The 26,328-nt window shown below is 46.7% G+C and overlaps 1 protein-coding gene across 1 annotated transcript in view; it reads right to left on the reverse strand.

Annotated features, from left to right (window-relative positions):
• Positions 1 to 16,034: 16,034 nt before the first annotated feature.
• Positions 16,035 to 26,328, reverse strand: part of LOC146199795 (uncharacterized) — a 98,280-nt gene continuing 87,986 nt past the window's right edge. Inside the window, exon 39 of the mRNA XM_084592199.1 lies at positions 16,035 to 16,360. Within this exon, the coding sequence (XP_084448325.1) occupies positions 16,287 to 16,360 (74 nt within the window). The 3' untranslated portion in view covers positions 16,035 to 16,286. The remainder of the gene's footprint in view (positions 16,361 to 26,328) is intronic.

Consider the following 26,328-nt stretch of genomic DNA (forward strand, 5'->3'; position numbering starts at 1 on the left):
ACAATATCATTAATAAAAATGGGAAGAAGTGTTCCAAGGACAGACCCCAGAGGCACACCTGAGTAGACATTTACATAATCCGAGTGGCAACCATTAACCGCAAAACGCTGCATGCAGTCTTGGCGATATGAATTAAGCCAGTCAATGACTGTGCGATTCACACCCAGACAACGTAACTTATGTAATAATAGCACCTGAAGTAAAGAATGAATGATTTTTTTGAAATCCAGAAGTACACAATCTATTTGCTAGCCATGGCCAAGGAGGAAACCAGATCATTACTTATATCAAGCAACTGGGTGGTACAAGAAAAACGTATTCTGAAGCCATGCTGGAATGCTATGAAGTAGTCATGACAGCTAAGCTGTTTTATGACTGCGCTGTTAATTGTATAGTCGCATTGGGACGTAAAAATCCAAAAAACAGGTGTACTAAAATGTTATTTGCCGCCTATTGTTTGTGATGGGCAGCAGAGGCGTATCCTGCGCTTCCTCCGTTTTATTTCACTTATATTAACTATTTACCGTGAATTGAAGTACCAGTATTTGTATTTTCGCTAACGATAATGCCTTCTTTATTACTGGTATTAGCCAAACTATGTTCTTTTCGAGAGCAAACAAATAATTTCTGAACCAAATGTGAGGGTGCAATCTAAGTTTCTTGAATGTATGCAAAATGAAATCAATGAATATATATAAAATGAGAAATAAACCATACGTTATTTGCGCCAACCTAATTTTAGCGTTATTTCATCGATCCCAAGACCACCAAATTCAGGTTGCAAAATATTTCATTTATTTGAGCAGGTGCTGATGTCAGCCACATTTTGCAAAATTTTCTCTCGCTGCTGACACGGCATCTTTATCAAACGCCACTGTCTATAAAACAAACATCGGAATATGTTATAATTTACTCCCCTCACACAAACTACTGCTAATTTCTGTACGGTGGGACAACAGGCAGTGTGAACAAAACTCTTGTCTTTAGCCAAAACCGTACATTGTATGCCGAACATCAATCCCTTGTGACAATATAGAATAGTAGCTTTCTTAGCTACTATTCTATCATTTCTCGTTGCCGGTTGCCAACAGCCGCCGGCATGCGTCCTATCACCTTGCTACTTACGCGTAAAACTATCTTGATCTACTTCAGTTGGTAGACATCGCGCCTATCTTCTTCAAGATTTCAGAGGACTGTAAGTAAATTTGGTCACCGTGTATCAGTTGAGCGCAGCTCCAATCCGCGTTGATTTTTTTTTTCTACGGTCGGCGAGCATTCTCGCGCGCTTGTCACTTCCACCGCGTTTTCAGAGTTTGACTTCCGCAGAATAAAGAGCGCGTTTTAAATCTGCCACCGCCGTCTCATTTCTTGCTCGAAGCCTGGTCACAGCACCATGACAATATTACCGGATTGAACCGCTTCTACAAGTATAGCATTTTTCAGTCATTTCCGTTCTTCAAGGATATCTTTCTTATTCACCCGTTGTCATATCTGTATTTCTACCTGTATTAACAACACTAGGTTAATTCCTTCTTTTCGTGTGAGTAACTAATAGCTGTCTTTAAAACACACTCCCCCTGTCATGTTCAGTAGGTACTAAAATATAACTTAGCATGGAACGTTAAACAATTACTTCATTTACCATCATCTCTTTTAGTGGTATTCCTTCTTTCTCAAAACTTTATTTTATATTTATGTGTTATTTATTTACTGTTTATCGTGTGTGTACATTCCATAATCATGTACTTCTCCAAAAAAAATTATCGCTTTCTTGAATGGCATCGTATTTGGCATAATTTGCATTTCTCTATATATACTAGCTGTCCCTATTCTGTAAAATACATCCGCGGCTAAGCAAGGCACAAAATAGTTCAGCCGGGAGAACGCTCCAGTGTATAACTGAAGAAATAAATGAAAGTGAATGGACACTCTGAAGTCTGGCGTCCACTTCTAAGCATAGACGACAGTTTGGTTTGTCCGCGGTACATAAGTGAAAAAAAAAATGGCAGTGGCTAACCTCGGCTATGCCAGGATATACATAGCGAGAGGTATACGTTTCCCTGGCTGAGCTTGTGGTCACTACATTTTTAGCACTGAGAAACATTAGGTATACACATCTTTTATTCATTTTGCTTGACAGAGACGGAGACTGACCGATAATCAGTGAAGTAGCATGCAGCGGTCTCAATGTTATCTATACAGTGTTTTGATTTGGTAGATACTCTGGTAGATTCTCTTCTCTTGGTTCTCGTTGACTGACGTCTTCCATAGGCTTCATCTCGGTGGTATTACGTCGTGTACTACACTGGGCAGTGTGTCATTTCCGTTTGTCAAGCCATTCTGCTGCTGTCTTAGCCTTCTTATGCTCGTTCTCTCTATGATGAGTAGTCAAGTGACAGGCGACAATTTCAGGATCGAAAGAGTTAATCTCCTCTACATATATGTGAAACGCTTAACTATACAGCTGCCTATTTCATATCCACCTTTTATAGGAGCCTTGTGCTTCAGTTATGATTACAGGGGCTCCGCCTCGCGGTGGCTAAGAAAAGCCTGACTGGATAGTAGAACGACGGCTTTATGCTGCAGCGCATATGTAGCAGTCTTTCTACATCGACTCGAACTTCTTTCTGCCCCTCCGTGAGCGTGAAAACATTCATCATGTATCATGGGCATGATTGTGAATCGGCAGTAGCCTAACAATAAAAAAAGAAGCACAGCGGCTTCCTTCCGGCGAAATGTTCAAAGCATGTGGCATTGATCGTGCCGTGTGCCCTTCCGACAGCGCCGCTATACTGTCAATTACTTTGTAGAGTGCGACGGACAACTTAACTGCATTTTTCGACTGTAGTGCTCTCTTTCCTCGCCGCACGAAGCGGGGCTACGGTGTGATTGGTACGGGCGATCAAGTTCATGCATGCTCTGGTACAAGAGAAACGGCTTTCGCCTTACGCTAGCCGCTTTGCCGGCTCAAAATGAAAAATATGTAAAGTACAGCTAGCTATGTGTGCGTGTTTACTTGAGATGGCGAAAAACACCGTTCCTTATACCACTATTTTCTGCAGCTGCGTAAGAATAAAAGCTGCACGTACGCCAAGAAACGCATGGTGAGGGCGGAAAACTAGGGCTCAAATAAATCGTTTGCTAACTCAATGAAAACAGTCATTCACTTTCAAGAGGAAACAGCAATAGACGGCCTTTGCGGCATATTTATAATTACCAAGCAGCCGAGGATAGCATTTCGATCGACAGCGCGCGTTCCTGAACTGCTAATGTGCGATATCCCCACTGCGCCAACAGTGTTGCTTGCTCGACAGGTCTGGCTCAAGAGCGGCAAGCACATAAGTTAAAGGCGATTGGCAGTTGAGCTGTGGAACAAAATCAACCTGCCTTCACCGATAGCTGTACCTAACAACGAACACTGAAACTCCTGCCATGACATAATTCGAATGTTCTGCAGGCATAGCTGAAGCTTTCCAGTACGTGGACTGTATTTCCAAACATGATGCTAAACGGGGCTTAAAAAGCAAAAATCAGAGCATGATCCACTTAGAAGTACAAGGATAAGCATGCATTGAACGCAATCCTCAGCGGCCCATGCATGATCCGCGAAAGATGCCCAGAAAGTCTGTGCCTCAGAAAGGTTACTTACGCATCCTATCCCTGTTGCGGTTTTGTTTATCAACGTGCTTAATCTTAGTTGCATGTAAGGCCTTCGTAGAGCCCCATGAATTCGCGCGACACTCGCCTAGCTATATCGACTGACAGCGCTCCAAGACCTCCAAGACTTGGTCTCAAATTTCTGCACTTTTTATACTGCCTTGCATTACTATTGCCTTTTTCATATCGTGACAACCCTGAAAGCATTTTCAGTGCCTTAAATTCTACCTAATTCGTATATAACACAAATTACAGTGGTGGATTCATATTGACTGCATGTGTTTGGATGCCGACGCCGAGGTTTTGTACTACCCAGCAGACGCCTAGAGGGCGCTTTTTAGCATAACGAATAGGTAAATTCCGAACAGCTGGCGGCAGCGTAAAATGAATTTGTTTTATAAAGGGAAAGGAGAAAGGATACCCATAAAATCCTAAAGACCGATTACCATAACATCTGTGCAAGTTGGCCATGCAGACGGTGAAATTAAAGGTGTAAGCATGGGCAGAAAGCAACAAGATACTCGGAGAACTTCAGAACGGCTTTAGAAATGGTAGGCGCTTAGATGATAGCCTGTTCGTGCTTACCCAATGCATCGAAATATCTAGAGTGGAAGATAGACCTTTGTATTTGGCCTTCCTGGACACGTAAACGTAAACAGGGAACTCCTGTGGAACATATTAAAAGAAGAAGGTATCGATTGTGAGATAATAGAGTTGCTACAGGAAATATACCGGGATAACAAAGTAGAAATTACATGGGAAGGGATAAGTACGGAATATGTCAAAGTATGCAAAGGATTAAGACAAGGCTGTCCTCTATCACCGCCGCTGTTCATGCTTTATACGATAAACCTGGAACGGAGGATACAAAAAAGTAACCTAAGTTTTAACCTGTCATATAGATTAGGTGGAAAGGCGGTAGAGCAGCGCCTCCCCGGTTTGATGTATGGAGACGATATTGTGCTGTTAGCTAAGAGTCTGGAAGAATTGCAAACTCTAGTTAAGTATTGCGGAGACGAAGGGGACGCTCTAGGCTTCAGTGTTAGCGCAGTTAAGCCGGGTCTGATGATTTTCAACGGCTCAACTGATCAAGGTCTTAAAATTCAAGGCCTTGAAATACCTAGAGTAGCAGAATATAAATATTTGGGGGTATGGGTAAACGGAGGATTGGCATACATTGGAAAGCATGAGCAATCCCTTAAGGCCAAAGGGCCAAGAAATGCCGAGATAATGAAGCATAGGGCATACTGGGGATACATGAAGATCATCATCATCATCAGTCTGACTATACCCACTGCAAGGCGAAGGCCTCTCCCATATCTTTTCACTTAACCCGGTCCTGTGCTAGCTGCATCCACTTGACCCCTGCTAACTTCTTCTGGATACATGGGGATATATGTCTAATAATGCCTCCAATACCGAATTGCACCGGCGCGGAGTTTACGAAGGCCAGCCTAATTTCGGCTGGCCCATGTGTTGCCCTGATGGGTTGAATGTGGCGTTTTCGTGGCTACCCAAGTTTCATTACCATCAAGTGTGGAATATTCAGCACTGTCTCTTTACCTTGTATTCTATACTGAGACACATAAGATTAATTTATTGCCAACACTATAATAAAGTGGGATGGCCCACAGTGCCTCCTAAATGTTGGCCTGAAAATTTATTTTTCTGCTATGTGTCGAATAATAATGGCGCAGAGGTGTTTGGAAAAGGTTTTATTAGACACTATAGATTGGCATGTGTGATGACGAATGACCAGAGCTGAAAACGTGCACGGTTAACCACAAGAGACACTGCGCCTAAGATATCTTATGTCGAAGAAACACATCAAAATTCGCTATTCACATTCCGAAAAAAATTAATAATTGGCTGATCATAATGATATATACAGTTTTGAATGACGTTATAAATAAAATTATGCACAGTGTACAATAATTAGGTAATTAATATAGATACAACCATATAAAGCAATCACATGCACAGTGTGCATTACACGTGTGTTTGGGGATATATAAAGCTGTAAACTGATATAGATATTTACACTATATTATAAGTACCGTGTTGGACTGAAAACCACCCGTACACGTTCATTCGACACGGAAACAAAAAGGCAAGATCATTGGCGAAGGAACTCTCGCTCCCCAAGGTAGAAAAGTCCCTCAGCCAGAAAGCTTACCAGCTCCTTTCGCATACGCGCTAGGAGGGGTAAAAGCGCATGTTGGCGCCAGATTGAGGTGACAGCCTCTCAACGATTGCGCCATAACGCGAACGCGTCAGCTACAATATCAGCAATTGTGCGAAGCGACCTCGAGGACATCTACCATTTATCTGAAATCGATTGATGGAAAGACTTCTGAAACCGGCAGGAACTACCTTCGAAAGGACACGAGCAACGACGCATTACTGGGCCATATGACGATTAGTTTCCTGAAGTGGGCAGTTGGGGCACTGCGCTGTCCTCACAATGCGCCATAGTTGCAGCCGATCTCGTGTGGGCAAAACCCCCCACTCCAAGAGCCACATAAACTCACCTTAATGCCCTGGCAGAAGCGATGCTTTGAGGGGCAACCAAGAAATGGAATCCGCCCTTGGTTTGAGTTCTGCAGGAATTATCGGAAGAAGTAAAGTTCCCATTGGCTCTATTCCTCTCTTCGCCGAGATGTCTACATCCGGAGAGACATGGCGGGCGTGGCGTCGAAAGGCCACCCTACAAGAATAAAAAACCGGCATCAGGAAATCCTGTGGACCGCTGTTGAGCCGGTATATCAGAGACAAGTTCCCTAACACTTGTGCCTAAAATATAGTAAGCGAGCACCTGCGCTGGGAATTCATCTCCTTGCAGCAAACGACGAATGTAGCGCAGAGCCAGCAGCCGACAGCACACAGACAAAGAAGGGAAGGCGAACCCATCCTTCGAACGCAGCTTGCCGAGTGCTGCGCGCCATACTAGTTCCGTGCACCCTGCCCCTAAAAAAAATGAGCTGACAACAAACTGAAGGGAACGTAAAATCCTGAGAGGGGGATAGGTTACGTGTGTGAGGTACCATACTCGGCCGTAGTTAAACAGTGTGGACAAGGTAGCGTTTCTCCAGTATGGGTAGTTCAAAAGCACTAGCCGTTTTCACCTTGCTGCACCCCTCGTCTAAAACAGAACACCATAACGAGGATGCTATCCCACGTGCATCATAATCAATGCCAAGAATGCGGATTATGTCGCTGTGTGTAATTTGTCGGGCACCATTTAGGCGTGCTTCTGTGTTTAGAAAACGTTTTATTAGACATAAGACTTTCACATTACACATTCCCATTAGACATTCACATGAGGGGTGACAAATGACCGAAACAGGAATTGCACATAATAACAAAGGAAAGTTGCATAAAATACATCCTAACGAACAAATACATCACAGATCAGTATTTACATACAGAATAAAATTTGGGCAGTTCGTGGTGACGATATATAAAATTATGAATGGCAATGTACATGAAGGTATAGACAGTGTAGATAATTTGCAAATGAAACGGACTGCCAGTCAAAACATATATACAATGTCAAGTGGTGTTGTTTGAAATATGGCAGGTTACGGATTTTAACGTCACCAAGTGACTCAGGTTAATGAGGGGCGCCGTAATGGCAGCCCTAGAAATGTCTACCATCTGCGGTTTTTTTTATGTGCACTGACCCCGCACACTATAGGTGCGCCTTGCTTTTAACCTCCATCGAAAAGTAGCCGCCACTGCCGATATCGAACCCTCATCTTCGAGTTCAGCGGTCTAGCGCCCTAATATCTAGGCCATCGTGGTAGGCTTAATCGGAGGTGTAGTCAGGGTAACCGAGTGTAGTGTTTTGTTATGTTTTAATCACTGACTCAGGTTTTCAGTTGCTTTTGTTGTTGTTGTGGCTGTAGGAAGAAGGAAAAGAAAATGCACGGGCCTGCTACTGGTTCTGTAGCTGAGCCACCTCCGCTGCCTCGTGCAGACAGAAGAGAAAACAGAGAAGAAAAGGAAGAGGCAAAGCTGTTGGGTTCAGTGCAAAATGGCGTTAAAGCGTCACCTAGGGCACTAATCAGTGATCAAGCCTGTGTTTTGTGGTACATGCTTGTTTTCAACAATGCATGTGCAGGCTAGTGGTAGAGGGCATCACATCTTGGAGATAGTGAGCCCTGAAGCTTTAATTTATGATACTTTCTAATTGGTTAATATGCCTGGGTGGTCTTTATTTTGCCACGGCAAGCTTTTCGGTCACGCAAATATGCAACACAGTAGCTACAATTTTTCGGCCACTGGTTGCAGGACTCTTTCTGTGAAATAACTCTTGAAAACGTCAACGCTCTTAGGCAACTGCCCAGGAGAGCTTGCCTTGGTACTATATAATATCGCCTTCGGTGTACAAAGCTGGGTAGTTTAGAATGACAAATAATTGCAGATATTTTTTGTTGGTTCACAGGAATGGAAAGACGCAGTATCTGTCACACTTGCTCTGGGGACTGATTAATTTATAGGAAGGAAAAGGCGCGGTACCTCACTCGTTTTCTGCGGACACCGCAACCGCGCCGTAAGGGATGGAAGGAAGGTGGGAGTGAAAGTGGAAAGAGAGAGGGAGGAGCCGTAGTGGAGGGCTACGGAGTAATTTCGACCACCTGGGGATCTTTAACGTGCGCTGACATCGCACAGCATACGGACGCCCCTTCGTTTCACTTGCTCTGGGGACACTAGAACCGCGCCGTAAGGGAAGGGAGGAAGGTGGGAGAGAAAGTAGAAAGAGAGAAAGGGGAGCCATAGTGGAGGGCTACGGAGTAATTTCGACCACTTTGGGATCTTTAACGTGCACTGACATCGCACAGCACACGGACGCCACTTCGTTTCGCCTCCATCGAAACGCAACTGCCGCGGTCGCGTTTGAACCCGGGAACTCGGCACAGTAGTCGAGCGTCTTACCACCACCCCGGTGGGGCGCAGATATTTGCGCAGTGTAGCATTTCAGTGTAGCATTTTAAAATCATGGCAGTGATCAACGACTCATTCCCTAATCGAACAATACGCGAAAGCTAATCTTTGATCTTGAAAGAACTCTTATTTACTAGAAAACGGCTGATATGTAGTCAACGGTTCTGCTACTGCATTGGATGCCTGCGGCGAAAAATGAGAGCCAGAACTTACGTTTCCTACTAACTTCGCGCCACCTTTAAAACATCTTTGAGGTCGAAGTCAGACGACCGCAACCAATGATTGGCAAGGGCCTAGAATGGTTTACAGAGCAAATTACCGGAATTGATTTACAGTAATGCTCTCTACAGTTACCGTAGAAAGATGTTTTAGTAAACCGACATAAATCAGCTTAATCGTTCAAATTATTTCTTAATAACGTTTTTTATTGCCTCAAGGCATAAAGCAATATGTAAAGATTGAAAGGGTTATTAAAGGATTTTTTTTTTTTTGCGCTTAAGCAGTGTCGCATGCCATGAAGTCACTTTAAAATTAATTCAGTTCAGTTCAGTCGTTCAGTTGTGTCCGACTCTTCGCAACCCTATGGACCATGTCACGCCACGCTTTCCGGTCTCTCACTATCTTCCTAACATCACATAACGTCATCTGAAGTGCCTCGAGGATGCCATCTAACCATCGCGTACGCTGCCTACCCCTTCACCGGCGACCCTACTTTTCCCAACATCAAATCTTTCTCCAGCGACTCCTCTCTTCTCATCAGATGATCAAAGTAGCTGAGCTTTAACTAGAATTTGACCCTCCAATGAGCAGTCAGGGTTTATGCTCGAGAATATCGACTGATTTGATCTTCTGGCAGTCCAAGGAACTCTCAAGAGTCTTCGCCAGCACCACAATTCAAACGCTTCAATTCTTCGGCGGTCAGCCTTTTTCACAGTTCAACTCTCGCAACCATACATCACAACTGGAAAAACCATAGCACGAGTTATACGGATCTTGGTTGGCAGACTAATGTATCTGCTCTTTACTAGGGGGTCAAGGCTAACCATTTCTCTCTTTCCAAGAAAGGGGCGTCTCCTAAATTCATGGCTGCAGTCTCCTTCCGCGGTAATCTTGGAGCCCAAAAAGAGAAAATCTGTCACCGCTTCCACTTCTTGTCCCTTGATGCTCCAGGACTTCATAGGGCGAGACGCCATGATCTTTGTCTTTTTAATGTTCAATTTAAGCCCAAACTTCTCACTCTCTTCTTGTACGCGCATCAGAAGTCTCTTGAGTTCCACTTCACTTTCTGCCATTAAAGTGGTATCATCCGCATATCTAAGGTTGTTGATACGTTTTCCAGCAATCTTCACTCCAGCTGAAGACTCGTCCAGACCGGCCTTCCTCATGATGCACTCCGCATATAGGTTAAATAGGCAAGGCGACAGTATGCAGCCTTGCCTCACTCCTTTCTCAATTGGAAACCAATCAGTAAGACCATGCCCACTTCTGACTGTGGCCTCTTGCCCTTCATACAGGATTCTTAGGAGACAGATGAGGTGAATTGGAACTCCCATCTCTTGGAGAGCTTCCCACAATCTGCTGTGATCTAAGCAGTCAAACGCTTTCGCATAATCAATAAAGCAGAAGTAGATGGGTTTCTGGAACTATCTTGCTTTTTCCACCATGATCCAGTGAAGGTTGGCAATTTAGTCTCTAGTTCCTCTGCCCTTGTGAAACCCAGCTTGCACGTCCGGAAGCTCCCGATACACACACTGCTGCAGCCTACCTTAGAAGATTTTCAACATCACCTTGCTAGCATGCGAAATAAGCGCGATCGTGCGGTAGTTGGAACAATCTTTGGCACTGTCTTTCCTTGGAATGGCTATGTAAACTGACCTCCTCCAATCCTGTGGCCACTGCAGGGTTGTTCAAATCTTCTGACATAATGTATGCAGAATGATAATAGCGTCATGGTTGAGGTTTTGAAGCAACTCAGCTGGAATGCCATCAATGCCGCTAGCTTTGTTCTTAGCAAGGCTGGCTAAGGCCCATTCAACTTCACTCTTCAGGATGCCCGGCTCGAGATCGGTAATCACAACAGTCTTATGTTGGGTTTGCACATTCGGGCCCTTCTTGTACAGTTCTTCTGTGTAATCCTGCCACCTCTTCTTTATCTCTGAGGCTTCAGTAAGGTCCTTGCCTTGTTTGTCCTTTATCATGCCCAGCTTAGCACAGAAGCTTCCTTTGATATCTTTGATTGTCTTATACAAAGCTCTTGTGTTCCTTAATTGGCTGTTGTCCTCAACTGCATGGCACTGTATGTTCAGGATGGCATTCTTATCTCTACTTGCTATTTTCTGAAAATCCGCATTGAGAACCTTGTATCTTTCTATTTCCCCCATAACTTTTGCCATCCTCCTTTCCTCAGCTATTTTCAAAGCCTCTTCAGATAACCAGTTTGCTTTCTTGCATTTATTTTGCTTTGGAACTACCTTAGTAGCAACTTCTTGTATTATATCACGAACATCAGACCTCATAATTTCGGGCTCTTTGTCTTCTAGATGTAATTCTTGAAATCGATTCCTCACTTTCACAGCATATTCTAATGGAATTTGATCCAAATCATATCTGAAAGGCCTTCTAGTTTTCTGTGTTTTCCTCAATTGAAGCTTAATTTTGGCAACAAGAAGCTGATGATCGGTGCCACAATCGGCCCCAGGCCTTGTTTTTACTTCTTGTATAGCGCTTCTCCATCTCTGCCGGCAAAGAATATAATCGATCTGATTCCTGTACAGACCGTCGGGTGAAGTCCATGTGTACAGGCGCCTCTTGTGCTGTTGAAAATGAGTATTCGCTATGGCCAGGTTGTTTTCTTGACAAAGCTCTACTAGCCTCTGTCCAGGTTCATTTGGCTCACCAAGACCGAACTTGCCTGTAATTCCGGATATTTCTTTACTCCCGACCTTCCCATTCCAGTCTCCTATGAGAAAAACGATGTCTGATGATGGGGTGCGGTCTAAAAGGCATTGTAGGTCCGCATAAAATCTCTCAACGTCAGCTTCTTCAGCAGTAGTGGTCGGTGCATAGACTTGGATAACTGTTATGCTGAAAGGGTGACCTTGGATCCGAAGTGAAATCATTCGGTCGTTTATGGGGTTGTACCCTAGCACTGCTTTGCCCATTCTTCTGTTTACTATGAGAGCGACCCCATTCCTTCTCTTGGATTCGTGCCCACAATAAAAGATATAATGTTCGCCGGAGTTAAATTCTCCCATTCCGGTCCACTTGAGCTCGCTGATACCCAAGATATCAATTTTCAATCAGTTCATTTCTCGCTCGACGACATCCAGTTTACCTTGCGTCATAGATCTTACATTCCATGTTGCTATGTGTTATATCTCCTTGCAACATCGGAATTTTCCGGTCGCTTCCCGACACATCCACAACTGAGCGTCCTTTTGGCTTTAGCCCAGCCGCATCATTCGTCCTGGAGCTACTAGGAATCGCCCTTTGTTCATCCCCAGTAACATGTGGGACGCCTTCCAACCTGGGGGCTCATCTTTCGGCGCCATATCATTAATGTTATTGTGACTGGCCATAGGGTTTTCTTGGCAGGAAATACTGGAGTGGGTTGCCATTACCTTCTCCAGTGAATCACATTTTGTCAGAACTCTCTGCCGTGACATGTCTATCTTGGGTGGTCCTACACAGCAGAGCTCACGACTTCATCTAGTTTCGCAAGCCCCTCCGCCACGACAAGGCAGTGATCCATGAAATATAATTATTCTTGTGTAATTGCAACAAGTCAGCAGTTACAAACTTCCAAGTATTTGATCTGAAACGGTAACTATAAACTGAGTCATTTCTTAAAGCTTAGATGTTGTGCCACACTTGTTTTCGAAAATGATCGCGAAAAGGCCACGCATTTTGAACATCCTACGCCAGGCATCTGCCTCATGTATTAAACACTGACGGGTCAGCCTCCAGTGCCAGAAACTGTTGTGATTATCTGCGCTCCCCCCCAGCTGAACTGAATTTTTCCTCTGTACTTCTCCCATTTGTGCTTTGGAGCTAGTAAATAAGAGTCGAAATGAAAGTGTGTTTCAAAAAAAGATGCCATGTGTGATTTCTTTTGCCACTCTGCAACTCACACGAGAAGTTCGTTAAGTATAACCTGCAAATTTGTGGAAATAAACGTACGCATGAAGGTCGTCACATCTTTCAAGACATTGTTCAGGTAACGGAGTTGCAGTGCGAGCGCTTGCTACGCCTCTTCAAGCTGTAAACTGTGGCAATTTTCAGCACATTATATTTAAGGAGGTAGGACTAGAGCCCATTTCTCGCCAAACACCAGCAACTATTAGTTCGAGGAATACTGCCAGCGATTCTTAATTGAAATACACGCCCCACGACAAGCGCTGTAACTACATTATACTCGAGTATTGATAAGGAAAGGACCCCAAAAATACTTTGACCTTGCTAAATCACACATGCGCAAAAAAGAGTTATAGCGATGACGCCAGGGCAAGCTCAGGGAAAGTACTAGGAACATGGCAATGCAATCGTGATGTATTTCAGGCTGTTTAAGTAGAAAGCCAAGAGTTGTCGGTATTGGGAGCGAAAAATCCCTAGCGTGGGGCTGGCGGCAGGGGGTAGCTGGTGGCTGGCATGGCCGGGCACTGCCTCTTGAATGCGATTGACGCAGCCACGATACCCGCATGTTGGGAGGATCTGACAACTCTGATTGCTCATTTGAGATGGGAAGGTGCAATAATCATCAACCTTCAAGTGCCCTTGGATGCCTAATCAGGCACACTACCAAGGTTGCCAGCTGTTCTGGGAAGAAAAGCGCCAATTAAATATCCAGCCAGAAATTAAAGAAGACATTAAATTTAGCTGACAAAAATGTCGCCATGGTACAAGAAAGTGTCAGTTTTCAATTTTATATTGGGGGGTACCTGTATTAATGACTTTATTGACGGGAAACGTGTCGTGCTAAGTCAAAATAGTGCCTCCAATTTCGATTGTTTACAATGTGAGAGCCTTCTTTTGTGCGTCAATATGGCCAAAGCAATTAACTAATCTAGACTGGCTGATCTCAAACCTGGTCGATGTGAGACATCTTAAGTGGACGCGTTGCCGAAAGACCAGCCGTTCCGCCAATGAAAACGCGCCGGGTGCATGGTAGAGAGCACGAAGCGCTGAGATCGGGTGTGAAGGGCGAGACGTGGAGAACAGCAGTTATCGTGGGCCCTTTTCGCCCCGCCAGCAGGCGAGATGTCCAGGAACCTTTACGATAAGATTCCTTTATACTAAGTTGGCTAAGGTTGGAACCAACCATGATGAACATGAAAAACTCAAGCCCTTAGTGGTCACGTGACAGACGAGGACAAGCTGACGCGAGATCGCCAAGCGTGAAGGTAAGAGCTACGCTATTGAAGTCGGTACAGAGCAGCAAAGTCACCAACCGAAACATTGTTTCCCCAGCCGTCTGTAAAAGCCGCCAATTCGGTTGCGTATCCCCGGAAATGTCAAACCTGCCCGGGTATACGCTACTGATACACCACGCAAGCACGCTCACGCGGGATTCTTAAAGCGAGGCTTGATATGTCGAATGGTCGCCTGCGACATATATAGCGGAATAACACGGTAGCTTAGCAGCGTAATGCGATCTCGTCATACCCTGGAAGGCGGAGCTTAAATGAACGCATAATTTTTTCGTGGCGTTTTTCTTAAGTCAGATCAAGCCGACATTGTAATTAAGACTCTTGTGCCTTTTGATGGTTAAACACCACGTGAACGGTGCTTCTGCTCACGGAACCACTACACGTTACGAAACAGATTTTAGCAAGTTTATTACATATACAATGTCTCAGATAGAATAAACACTCTAACGACAGTGGAGTAAAAGCAGTGCTAGATGTTAGGCACACCATCGCTTCGGGTCTACAGCGCATGCCTTCTCTGCACTTTAACTTAACATGACAAGCCCTACGTTCACCAGCAAGAACGTCCACATAAAAGGCAATGCGTGTCATTTCTCTGCAAGCTGTGTGCCCCTCGCGCCATCTGTGGTGCACAACTGGAGACAGAGATGTGGCTACCCACCATTATGAAGCGCTTCCTGAGCGCGCACCCTTTTAAACAGCAGAGAACCGTAATGACACCTACAGACTTCTGGCGGATAGATCATTCTGCTTAGCCTGGTCCCTAGCACGCTCAAAATGCAGGGTGTGGCGCAGCATGTTACTCAGCATAATGAGCTGACAGGTGACCCAGAGGCTTGCAATCTCTGCAATGTACTTCTGAGTCAAAATCATCTAATCAGGCAATTCCCCGATTTTCCGGATGCTAAAGAGACTAATCCTCTTGATCAAATTACCTGGGAGTCCTACATCCGCAGCCCAAATGCGGGTGAACAAAAGATCATTGTACGCCTGGCGGAGGAGGCTTACTTCAAGACCTTCTCTGCGGCCGCGGCGCAGGTGAGCCGGCAAAGAAGAGACCCTCCCCCTTGCTGAGCCCCTACCCCGAGGTCCATGTCGGTGTAAAGACTTCTCTCTCTGCAGACTGCTCTATTCGTCAAGCGCTTCCATTTGACGACTAGCTTTCACGAGGAAATCGGCAACAGAACGCAGTTGTTACTTTCTGGTTATCCAGACAAACCTGCCACCTTAGACCCGTGAAAGCAAAGGGTAATATAGGTTGGCGTTCTTCCGCGGTCATATATCGTTCGCAGTCCTGCGCTTTCTTTAACCATTGCACCCATTCAGTGCTCTTGCATTCGTGATTGAATGAGAGCTGTTCGAGTTTACTCTTGAACGTTCAATGCATTTTTTTTATTACGGCAGGTGCTCTTGGGCGTCGCAATTTTCTCCTGCAGCGCTAATTGCAATTCTTAACGTCTTACAAACGTGTACACAAAGTGCATGAGCAAATCGTCGCACTCCTGCTACCTACGTCATCTTCATGCTGAACGGCTGGTATACGCTCAGTTGTAGCTGCGTTCACTACACTTGCAGGGTCGTCTTAAAAAGGAACTCAGGGCATATTCAAGCAGGCCTGCAAGGGTGCATTAGCTCATCCTAATGGCAAAACATTAATTAAAAACAACTGTTTTTATGTTGTTATGTGAAAGCCAGCTATAGAATATGACGTGAAGACAGGTGCTAATTGACGAGAAGGCTACACGGGTGAATACCCAGCATGAGCGCTTTGTCCCGTACCAAAGTAGTTGTGGTGGTGGTGTAAACGTTTCTTCCCATTGTTGCAGAGGGTGGAGGGGCAGCCACCTACATGGCACTTGAGAGCCTCTCCATTTCACGGAGGGCCCTCTTACAAAGCTGAGTGCCACCTCCCCCCCCACGCCCCCCCCCCCCCCCCCCCCCCAGCGTTGAGACGGGATTCCGTCACTTTCTCAAATGCAGCAAAAAGACAACAGGGCTCAAGCGATGCGGAGTATAATTTTCTGCAATGAGCCGGACTAAAATAAAACACTCGCATTAATATTATTGGCAGGCTTTTATAAGAAGTTTTTCAAACAATTTTATACAACTAATCTGTTTCATTTAATAACTTCAGATAAAAATTTCTTTATTCAAAAAACATAACTAGTTAACGATGATGGAAGATGCTTGCTGCTAGCTTCACCGGCCTAAAATCCTTGGGTGAAATGGGCACTTCGCCTGGATGTACTGAAATCTTCAGTCGTCTTCAGCCACTGGGGCTGAAAGTTTCCTCAGAACACCTGTGTTCCCATCCAACTGGATGTAGTCACCTGTGAAAGAAGGATATGTGGAGGAAATCATATAGCGTATATAGACTTGGGACATCATCTTTATGCTACCAATACAAACATACACGCTAACAGCATATTATTTGAGGGATAAATTAATAGGGCGATTACTTTATCCCTCAAATCGTATGTACCATCTAGCCCTAATGGATGTTTCTTTAGCTCCTTATAGCAGTTACAGCCGTAACTAAATGATCTGCGAATAGGTTTTAGATTGTCGGCAGATCGAGAACATTTACCTTCACAGTTTATGTCCACTTTAAAGCATTACCTCTATGAAGAAAGGTCATACATTTACTAACTCTATTTGGTTTTAAATATTTCTGAAATCATTACTTGAAATAAAACCCTAGATTATAATGTAGGGAAACAAAAGTGTACGGTAGCCACGACCACAAGGCGTAACTTATAGCTATGCCAATCACGCTTTAACTAATGCCCAATAAATAAAACCAAGATCATGAGGTCTTCACTTGCACGCGTTTAAGACGTTTTCCACACAACAGAGGGTTTGTACTCCTAAGAAATGCATTGAGAAGCTTGAGAACAATAACAAATTCAGCTGTTACTCTAGCAATGAACCTAAATATCTCTTGTAGAAATTAGACCCCGAAAAATACATCTACACCTTTCATGGAATTCTAACGAGCCCTTGCCGCTCCTGAATGCTACTATTAAAAAGATCAGAGGTGATGTATTTCCATGAGGTTGGATAGATCTTCTAATAATCCTTCAGGACAGTAGAACATTTGTAGTCATCTCTTTTGATGCAAGCATATGACAGCTACATAAACGAACAAGTCCGGAATAAACTGCATTTTTACCAGACGAGTAAATTTGAATCAAAATCACCCTCGACTGCCTCATCAACCTTTTGACCAGTTGTAATGATGTATTCATGGGGTGACAGGCTAGGTACGGTATAGAGAACTGAGGAAAAGGTGCCCTGGTGTATTATGGCAGGACTGTCGTACGACTGTACATATTTCTGTGTTGAAGCCGTAGTTCTGACAGGCGATTAAGAAGCGCAGGAGACACGCTTCTCATTCCCACTTCATCACAAAGATCAAACCCCTCTTCCCTGTAACACCTAACCAGCCTTGAGAGTCTTCAAATGAAATTAAAGTAAGGTCCAAATTACGGCTGCCTGCCGCTCACAGCGCTCTTAATAGAGAGTTGAAGCATGGCGCAATCCGCGATCCGCTGCTATATGTGAGAGCGCTTGACGGTAGCGATCATGCTCATCCCGCCTGTACTAATCAGAACTTGCACACTGGTCACGCACCTCAGCGCATCACGGTAGCGGGTCATAGGTTACGCTATGCTATAACTCTCGAATCTATGTTGCTAGAAATTCTTCAAAGTAGTGCTGAGGATTATAAATTTTATTCAAACGTCTAACTCTCCCTTTCATCCGTAAAACAGCCTGCATTCTTAGAGTGCTTATGTCCTCGCACATTGGTGTCAGACGCGTTCTTTTTTTTCTGCAAAGAAGGGTGCCCATCAAAGTCACAGTTTCAGCATGGTAATTGTAACTGCGGCAGTCACTATATATCGTTGCGGAGAACCTTGATAAGGCCAGTTAACCTAGTCTGTCTGATGTAGCACAGCGAGAAATGCAGTACCGTCCAGTAACTGCACACATTTCAGCGTCGTTGTCACTCAGAAAAATACCTAAATTCTTCGTCACGTGACCCCCTCCTCCCTTCTTGGAAGCACAGTACCGGTGCTTGCTACAGCGGAAGAGAAGAAGGCGGATTGTAAGGCTTAAGCCGCGTCACGTGGACTATCTCAGATAATGGTGCGGGTTGTGAGGAGTTGGGCACCAAGAGTTCGATCTCATAAGCAACGTCGGTGACTTGGCGAACGACACTTTATACCGCGGCAATAGCTTTGCACTTAGGCCGACACATCGCGACGGGAGCCACAACAAAACAAGAGAGTCAGGTGCGTATTAAACATCAAGATCGCAAATATTGTGAGCCTTCTGTGGACCTTCTTTCATTTGTACATGCCATCATCATCTTCTTTCATTTGTACATACCATCATCATCGTCCCGCGGCGCCGGCTCTGGCGCGTGCCTGGGTTGGTGACCGGATTAAAACGCTGGACAAGGCTTCGCTGTCCTTGCCGCCACGACCTCGCCGTCTTGACCTAGCCTTCTTCCACAAGTGGTGGAGGTGAGAATTGATCCCCTTGCTGTTTTGTGCCCTGCCTCTCGCTGTAGCTACGTTCCGGTCGCTGTTTACCGCCTGCCACCATCGTTATGTCTACCGAGAGCACCCACGATTCGGCAGGACCCTCTACCTCGGCTGCACCACCCCCTCCGACTATGCCCGCACGACAACGCGACCCGCCGCTGTTCGCTGGTCGTCGCGACGAAGACGTCGATGACTGGCTGGACACCTATGAACGCTGCAGTAACTACAACCGGTGGGACGACGCTCTAAAATTTCTGAACGTTTCTTTCTACCTCATTGAGGTCGCCAGAACCTGGTTTATTAACCGCGAACCCCACACCACTAACTGGACAACATTCAAGCAGCAGTTCCGCCAATATTTCGCCGACCCAGCAGTTCGCACTGAGGTCGCGAAGAACAAGCTCGCCTCTCGCCTCCAAGGTCCCGATGAGTCGTACGCGTCTTATATAGAGGCCATACTTGCACTCTGCCGGCGTGTTAGTCCCACCATGCCGGAACCTGAATGCGTACACCACATCTTAAAAGGAATTAATTCTGTGGCTTATAATACCCTGATTGCCCAGAATCCTTCTACTGTTGACGCCATTATTGCGACCTGCCAACGCATCGACCAGCTGCAGTCCTCCCGATTGCAGCCCAGCATTGCTACAGGCCCGACCTATGCTGACCTGGATCTACGGGCACTGATTCGAGCCATCATCCGGGAGGAGCTCCAAGCCCTCAAGCCTGTCTGTCGACACGGGTGCGATCATTCTTCCGTACCTTCTAATGACGCCGGTCTACGCAACATCATTAAAGATGAGCTGGCAACAATCACGCGACCTATGCCGTCCGACCCTCCTGCACCCCGCCAAGCATCGACTTACGCGCAAGTCGCAGCATCACCCCCTCCTTTTGTTCCGCCGACCCAACTGGCATCGCCCTACAACCACATCAACGCCTTGACGACGGCTCAGCCTACGCCACCCTATTACGCACCCTGGCGCCCCTCTCGCCCAGTGTGCTACTACTGTGGAATACGAGGACATATATCCCGCTTCTGCCGTCGCCGTATTCAGAACGAGCGGCGTGGTTATGACGCATTCGAAAGTGACGTACCCTCATATTATCAGCGACGACCTCCTATGTCCAGCCCACCTCGAAGATCATCCCCACCTCCAGAATCCTCGTCTGAGCCTCGTGGAACCCATGCGTCCCGACGTCGGTCCCTATCCCCATACCGCCGCTCAGTTTTCCCTCTCCGACCCGCAACAACTCTCCCTGTCCGCCATCCGGAAAACTAAGCGTTGCAGTTTCCGGTGGTCAAACTGCAGTCTGCGAACTTACCAAAAGTCCTCCAGATCGCCCGTATAATGTGATTTCTGTTTTCGCTGAAGGATTACCGGTAGAAGCATTGATTGATACAGGGGCTGCAATTTCTGTCATTCACGCTGATTTGTGCTACCGTTTGCGAAAAGTTACGACACCATATGATGGGCCTGAACTCCGTGGAGCCAATGACGTCCCTTTGCGCCCTTTAGCAAAGTGCACCGTACGAGTTGTTATTGACGGCGTCCGCCATCATGTGCAGTTTGCTGTGCTCTCTCCATGTGCGCATCTGATAATTTTTGGATGGGATTTTTGTCAACCGCTTCGGCATTAATTTCTTGTGGCGACCGTGTTATCCATATGACAGACAGCGATTTTTCATCTGAAGTTTCTGAACGACATCATCCCCTCGTTGCCGCCGCTGATACTGTTCTGCCTCCTCAGTGCGAAAAACTGCTTACCGTTGTTTCTGACCACATCGCTGACGGGGACGTACTCATCGCACCATCTTATCGTCATCTTGAACGCGGTATCGCCTTCCCGTCTAGTCTTGTGAGGTTCTGCAACGGCTCAGTGACAGTAGCGGCCACTAACACTTCACGTGAATCCCTCGTGCTCCGAAAAGGAACTTCTCTCCCCTGCAAGGTGGATGTTCAACCTTTGTCCTTGATGGTGCTCACCGCCCCTCAGTCTCAGCACCGTGTTTCGACAGACGTCTCTCTTTCTGTTCTCACAAAGACTATTAATCCTAACCTCACGCCGAACCAACGCCAAGAACTGCTGACATTGCTTCGACAACACCAAGCCATTTTTGATGCCACTTCCCCACCACTGGGACGGACTAGTGTTGCGCACCATCGCATCATTACTGAAGGTAACTCTATCGTTCGCCGACGGCCTTATCGGGTTTCCCTCTCTGAACGAAAGGTAATTGAAGAAAATGTAAATGACATGCTCCATCGCAATATTATTCGTCCCTCGACAAGTCCATGGTCCTCCCCAGTAGTGTTAGTTAAAAAAAAGGACGGCTCGGTACGCTTTTGTGTTGATTACCGCGCACTCAACAAAATTACCCGCAAAGATGTATACCCAATGCCAAGAATTGATGACGCCCTTGACTCTCTCCAAGGCGCCGAATATTTCTCGACTTTGGACCTCCGCTCAGGTTATTGGCAAATACCTATGCACGAGGACGATAAAGAAAAAACCGCTTTCGCAACTCCCGATGGCCTTTACGAATTTAATATTATGCCTTTCGGACTTTGTAACGCACCAGCGACATTTGAAAGGATGATCGATACTGTGCTTCGTGGCCTAAAATGGAGAACCTGTTTATGCTACTTGCATGACATTGTCATCTTTTCGTCAACTTTTAACGACCATCTCACGCGCCTGAATGAGGTCCTCACGTGTCTCGCTTCAGCGGGCCTTCAGCTCAACACCAAGAAGTGCCACTTTGCACAGAAGGAAATTAAAATATTGGGACATCTAGTCAGCCATGATGGCATTCGTCCAGACCCTGAAAAAATTATTGCAGTCTTGAAATTTGCTCGTCCACAACGGACTACAGAGTTGCGCAGTTTTCTCGGCCTGGCGTCTTATTTCCGGCGTTTTATAAAGCATTTTGCAAGTATTGCTGCTCCCCTCCATCAACTACTTAAAGCACGCAGCCCTTTCGTGTGGACTGAACTGTGCGAAGCTGCTTTTAATAACCTGAAGCACGCCCTCACATCAGACCCTGTTCTTGGCCACTTCAGTGACAGCGCTCCAACCATCCTGCACACTGATGCCAGTGGTATCGGTCTTGGCGCTGTACTTCTGCAGCGCGATGCAACTTCGCGTGAGAAAGTGATTGCCTTCGCCAGTCGGACTATGACTCCAGCTGAGAAAAACTACACTATTACAGAACAGGAGTGCCTTGCCGTCGTCTGGGCTGTCCAAAAGTTTCGCCCTTACCTATACGGTCGGCACTTCACAGTTGTGACCGATCACCATGCTCTTTGCTGGTTGTCTTCGCTCAAAAATTTGACAGGCCGACTTGGCCGTTGGATTCTACGCCTGCAAGAATACGATTTTGACGTCATTTATAAATCGGGTCGCCAACACCAAGACGCCGACGCTCTTTCTCGCTGTCCACTTTCGGAATCGGCTTGCTGTTTTTCTTCCCAATGCATTTCCACCTATGACCACAGCCGACCATCTCTTTCCCCGACGTATATCACAACAGTTTCATTTGACGACGCAGAGAACAAACACACTCTCCGCTCACAGCAATTAGCCGATGCCTACTGCCGTCCCATCATCGATCGCCTTATTGGCGCTTCGGACCCGCCCAATGCTCGGCTTCGCCGACAACTTCGCAATTTCAAGCTCGAAGATGGCATCCTACTCCGCTTCGTGTATTGCCCTGACGGAACTCGCTGGATACCAGTCGTGCCGCGTGCGCTTCGTCAACGAATACTGGCGGCTCTCCACGATGACGCTACTGCAGGTCACCTTGGTATTGACAAAACCTACGACCGCGTGAAAAAACGATTCTTTTGGCCTGGCCTATCTTCCAGCGTTGCCAAATACGTCGCATCCTGCCCTCTATGCCAACGTCGCAAACGGCCGACTTCTTCACCCGCTGGCCTTCTACAACCTGTTCCCTGTCCCGCCACGCCATTCTACGTAGTCGGCATCGATTTATATGGTCCCCTACCTCTCTCCGAGGGGGGTAACCATTGGATTATAACAGCTGTCGACCACCTTACACGCTATGCTGAGACAGCACCTGTACCGACCGGTTCCGCTCAAGAAGTAGCAAATTTCTTTTTGCAATCAATTGTATTGCGTCATGGCGCTCCTCGGGTGCTCCTAAGTGACCGCGGGACGGCCTTCTTATCGACAGTCGTTGCCGAAGTTCTTTACGCGTCATCCACCCTTCATAAGACAACCTCGAGCTACCATCCCCAGACTAACGGGCTGACTGAGCGATTTCACCGCACCTTATCGGATATGATCTCCATGTATATCACACCGGATCATCGAAATTGGGACACTATTCTACCATTCGTCACTTTCGCCTATAACACAGCAGTACAACGGACTACCGGTTATTCTCCATTTTTCCTCGTTTATGGCCGTCCTCCCACTACAATTCTCGACGCTTCCTTCTTCTCTACGCCCGACTACTCCACATCGGTACCTACCCAGTTCTTATCTCGTGTGGCCAGATGCCGTCATCTTGCCCGCCTCAACACAGCAGCGTGCCAGGAAGACCGCAAGAGCCGCTACGATTCTACGCATCGCGTGGTCTCTTATCGTCCCGGTGACGAAGTACTGCTTTATACTCCACTGCGCACCCCTGGCCTTAGTGACAAATTCCACCACCGCTACCTTGGTCCCTACAAGATCATCAGCCAAACTTCTCCAGTTAACTACAAAGTCGCGCCTGTTGATCCCCCAGCCGATCGACGCCACCGTGGAACTGAAATTGTTCATGTCTCTCGCTTGAAACCGTTTGTGCGCCGCGGTACATCGGTTAGTTAGGAGCGGCCAGGCTGGCCGCTTCCGACCCCCCGGGCAGATTGTGTGAGCCTTCTGTGGACCTTCTTTCATTTGTACATGCCATCATCATCTTCTTTCATTTGTACATACCATCATCATCGTCCCGCGGCGCCGGCTCTGGCGCGTGCCTGGGTTGGTGACCGGATTAAAACGCTGGACAAGGCTTCGCTGTCCTTGCCGCCACGACCTCGCCTTCTTCCACAATATCATAACGGCTTTTCTGAGCTTCAGAGAGGTAGAAAGTCGGCTGCGGGCAATTTGACGGACGGCGTCAGCTCGAACAATCGTGTCTTGGGTGTGACGGCTGACAGTATCGGGAGCAGGGAAGACCGTGTGGAAGGGAAGTGCTGTATCTCACCCAAAAAGAAGATAGAAAGGAGGGTATCCAGCGATGTCGTGGCGGGTGGAGTTATATGTGAAGGTCACAAAAGGTAGGCTCACATCCCAATCGCGATGATCATCTGAGACGTACATACAGAGTGTCTCCGTGAGCGTACGGTTGAATCGTTCCGTCAGACCTTTAGTCAGGAGATAAGCTGTACTGAATTTATCACGGACAGAACATGAATGAAGGATTTCGTTGGCCACTCTTGCCAGGAGGTAGGAACCACGGTCGATTATCAGCTGTCGGGGAGTGCCATGATGCGGTATGACGTCATTCAGCAGGATGTCCGTGACGTCTGTGGCACAGCTTTTTGGTATGGCTCGCGCGATGGCTTAGCGCGTCGTATATTCCTTCGCAAAAGCAATCCATTTACTTCCTGATAAAGAAAGTGGAAACGGTCCGAGCAGGCCATTACCAAAGCACGAAACTGGAGTGGACGGGATTGGAATTGGATGAAGAGTTCCGGAGTGATGTACGGAGGGCTTCTTCCTACGTTGGCACAGCTCGCAACCTGCTATATAGCGCCGCACAGATCAGTAAAGTCCAGGTCAGAAACAAAGTCGATGTGCGTTGTCATAGGTGCGGGTAACACACAGGTAGCCAGCTGTGGGTGCGTCATTCAGCTGCTCTAGAACGGTAGAGCGAAGGGGGCGAGGCACAACTAGCAAGAACTCTGAACCATTCGGACGCAGATTACGGCGGTACAGGATATCCACTTGGGGCACAAACTAGACGACAGAAGGATGCGTTGGGTTAGTGGTGAGCTGGTCGATGATTCTGGCAAGGGAGGCATCTGAACGCTGTTCATATGCGGTATTAGAAACGTCAAAAATTGAGATGACGCAGTTGTCAACTCCGCACTCGGAAGAAGGAGGGGAATCAACTGGGTAACGGCACAAGCAGTCTACATCACGGGGATTCCGACGACTTTATAAGTTATCGAGAAGGTGTACTCCTGACATCGTAACGCCCAGCGTCCAGGACGGACAGTAGTCTTCAAGAGAAGACTGCCAGCAAAGCGTATGGTCGTCTGTAGCAACGGCAAATTGTTGTCGAAATACGTAGGGACGAAATTTGGCCATAGCCCACACGAGGGAAAGTTATTCACACTCAGTAATGGAATAATTTCATTCTGGGTAGGATAGGAGACGACTTGCATAATCGATAACTCGGTAATGACCACTTTGCCGCTGAGCAAGGATTGCTCCAATGTCATGGCCACTTGCTTAGGTGCGTAGTTCTGTCGGAGCGGACAGGCAGAAATGGGCTAAGAGTGATGATAAGGTGAGTGCGGCAATAAGTGATGAGGAAGCGCCCTCCTGGTCTGGGCCCCAGCAGAAGAGCGCGTCCTTTTTCAACAGGTTGGTGAAAGGACGGGCAATGACTGCAAAATTGGGTAGCAACCGACGCAAATGGGAGCACAAACCGATGGAAATTCGATCATCAAGTGCAGAACTAGGAGCTGAGAATGAGCTGACAGCGCGGACTTTATCTTGGTTGGGTTGGACGCCGTCATTATTGAACAAGTGCCCAAGAATCTTGATTTCGCGGTGACCAAAGCGGCATAAAGACAATCCAAGTGGCTTTCCATAGTGGACGAAAAAACAATTACATCATCTAATTAACACAGGCGAGTTGCTCACTTGAAACCCCGAAGCAACGAGTCCATCATCCGTTTGAAGGTCGCAGGGGCATTACAAAAGCTGAATGGCATCACCTGGAACTGGTAAAGGTCATCAGGGGTGATGAACGCTGCTTTCTCGCGGTCGCATTCGTCGATGGTAATCTGCCAGTAGCCCGAACGCAGGTCAATCGATGAAAAGTACTTGATCCCGTGTAAACAGTTGAGGGCATCGTCTATGCGAGGGAAAGGATAGACATCTTTCTTGGTTATCTTGTTGAAGCGGCGGTAAACAACGCACGAACGCCATGTGTTGTCTTTATTTTTAAAGAGAACCACAGGAGATGCCCAAGGGCTACTTGAAGGCTCGATGATGTCGTTAGCCAGCATCTTGGCGAACCTCGCTTTGTATTACTTGACGTTCTGAATGGGACACATGGCATGGGCGCTGGTGGACAGGACGGACGTACCCGGTGTTTATGCAGTCAGTAACGTTTGTTGTCTGACTCAGCGGACGGCGACCAATGTCGAAGATATCGCTGTAAGCAAACAGAAGGTTGGGCAGATCTTGTGCGAGATCATGTGGTAGATCTGCCGCCATCATCCCAGAGGTGACACCAGAACTGGACCTGGACTGGGCAGGGCCAATAGGAACTCCAGACGAAGACTAATGCTTGAGGTCAGACACTGTACATTCTCTCAGTTAGATGAGTTCAGGAAGTGGCATGCCTTCGGGAAAAAACTGACGATAAGCTGAAGTTTAGAACAGGTAGAGTGGCTTGAGTTTGACTGGCATGGACGGTGAGAATCGGAAGGGCAACGACATCGGGCTCGAGAACGACATCGGTGACAGAGGAGGAAGATAGTCCCCATCAGGAACGGCTG

Source organism: Amblyomma maculatum, chromosome 2, assembly GCF_055883805.1.
Source record: "Amblyomma maculatum isolate TAMU_Amacu chromosome 2, ASM5588380v1, whole genome shotgun sequence".
Lineage (NCBI taxonomy): Eukaryota > Metazoa > Arthropoda > Arachnida > Ixodida > Ixodidae > Amblyomma > Amblyomma maculatum.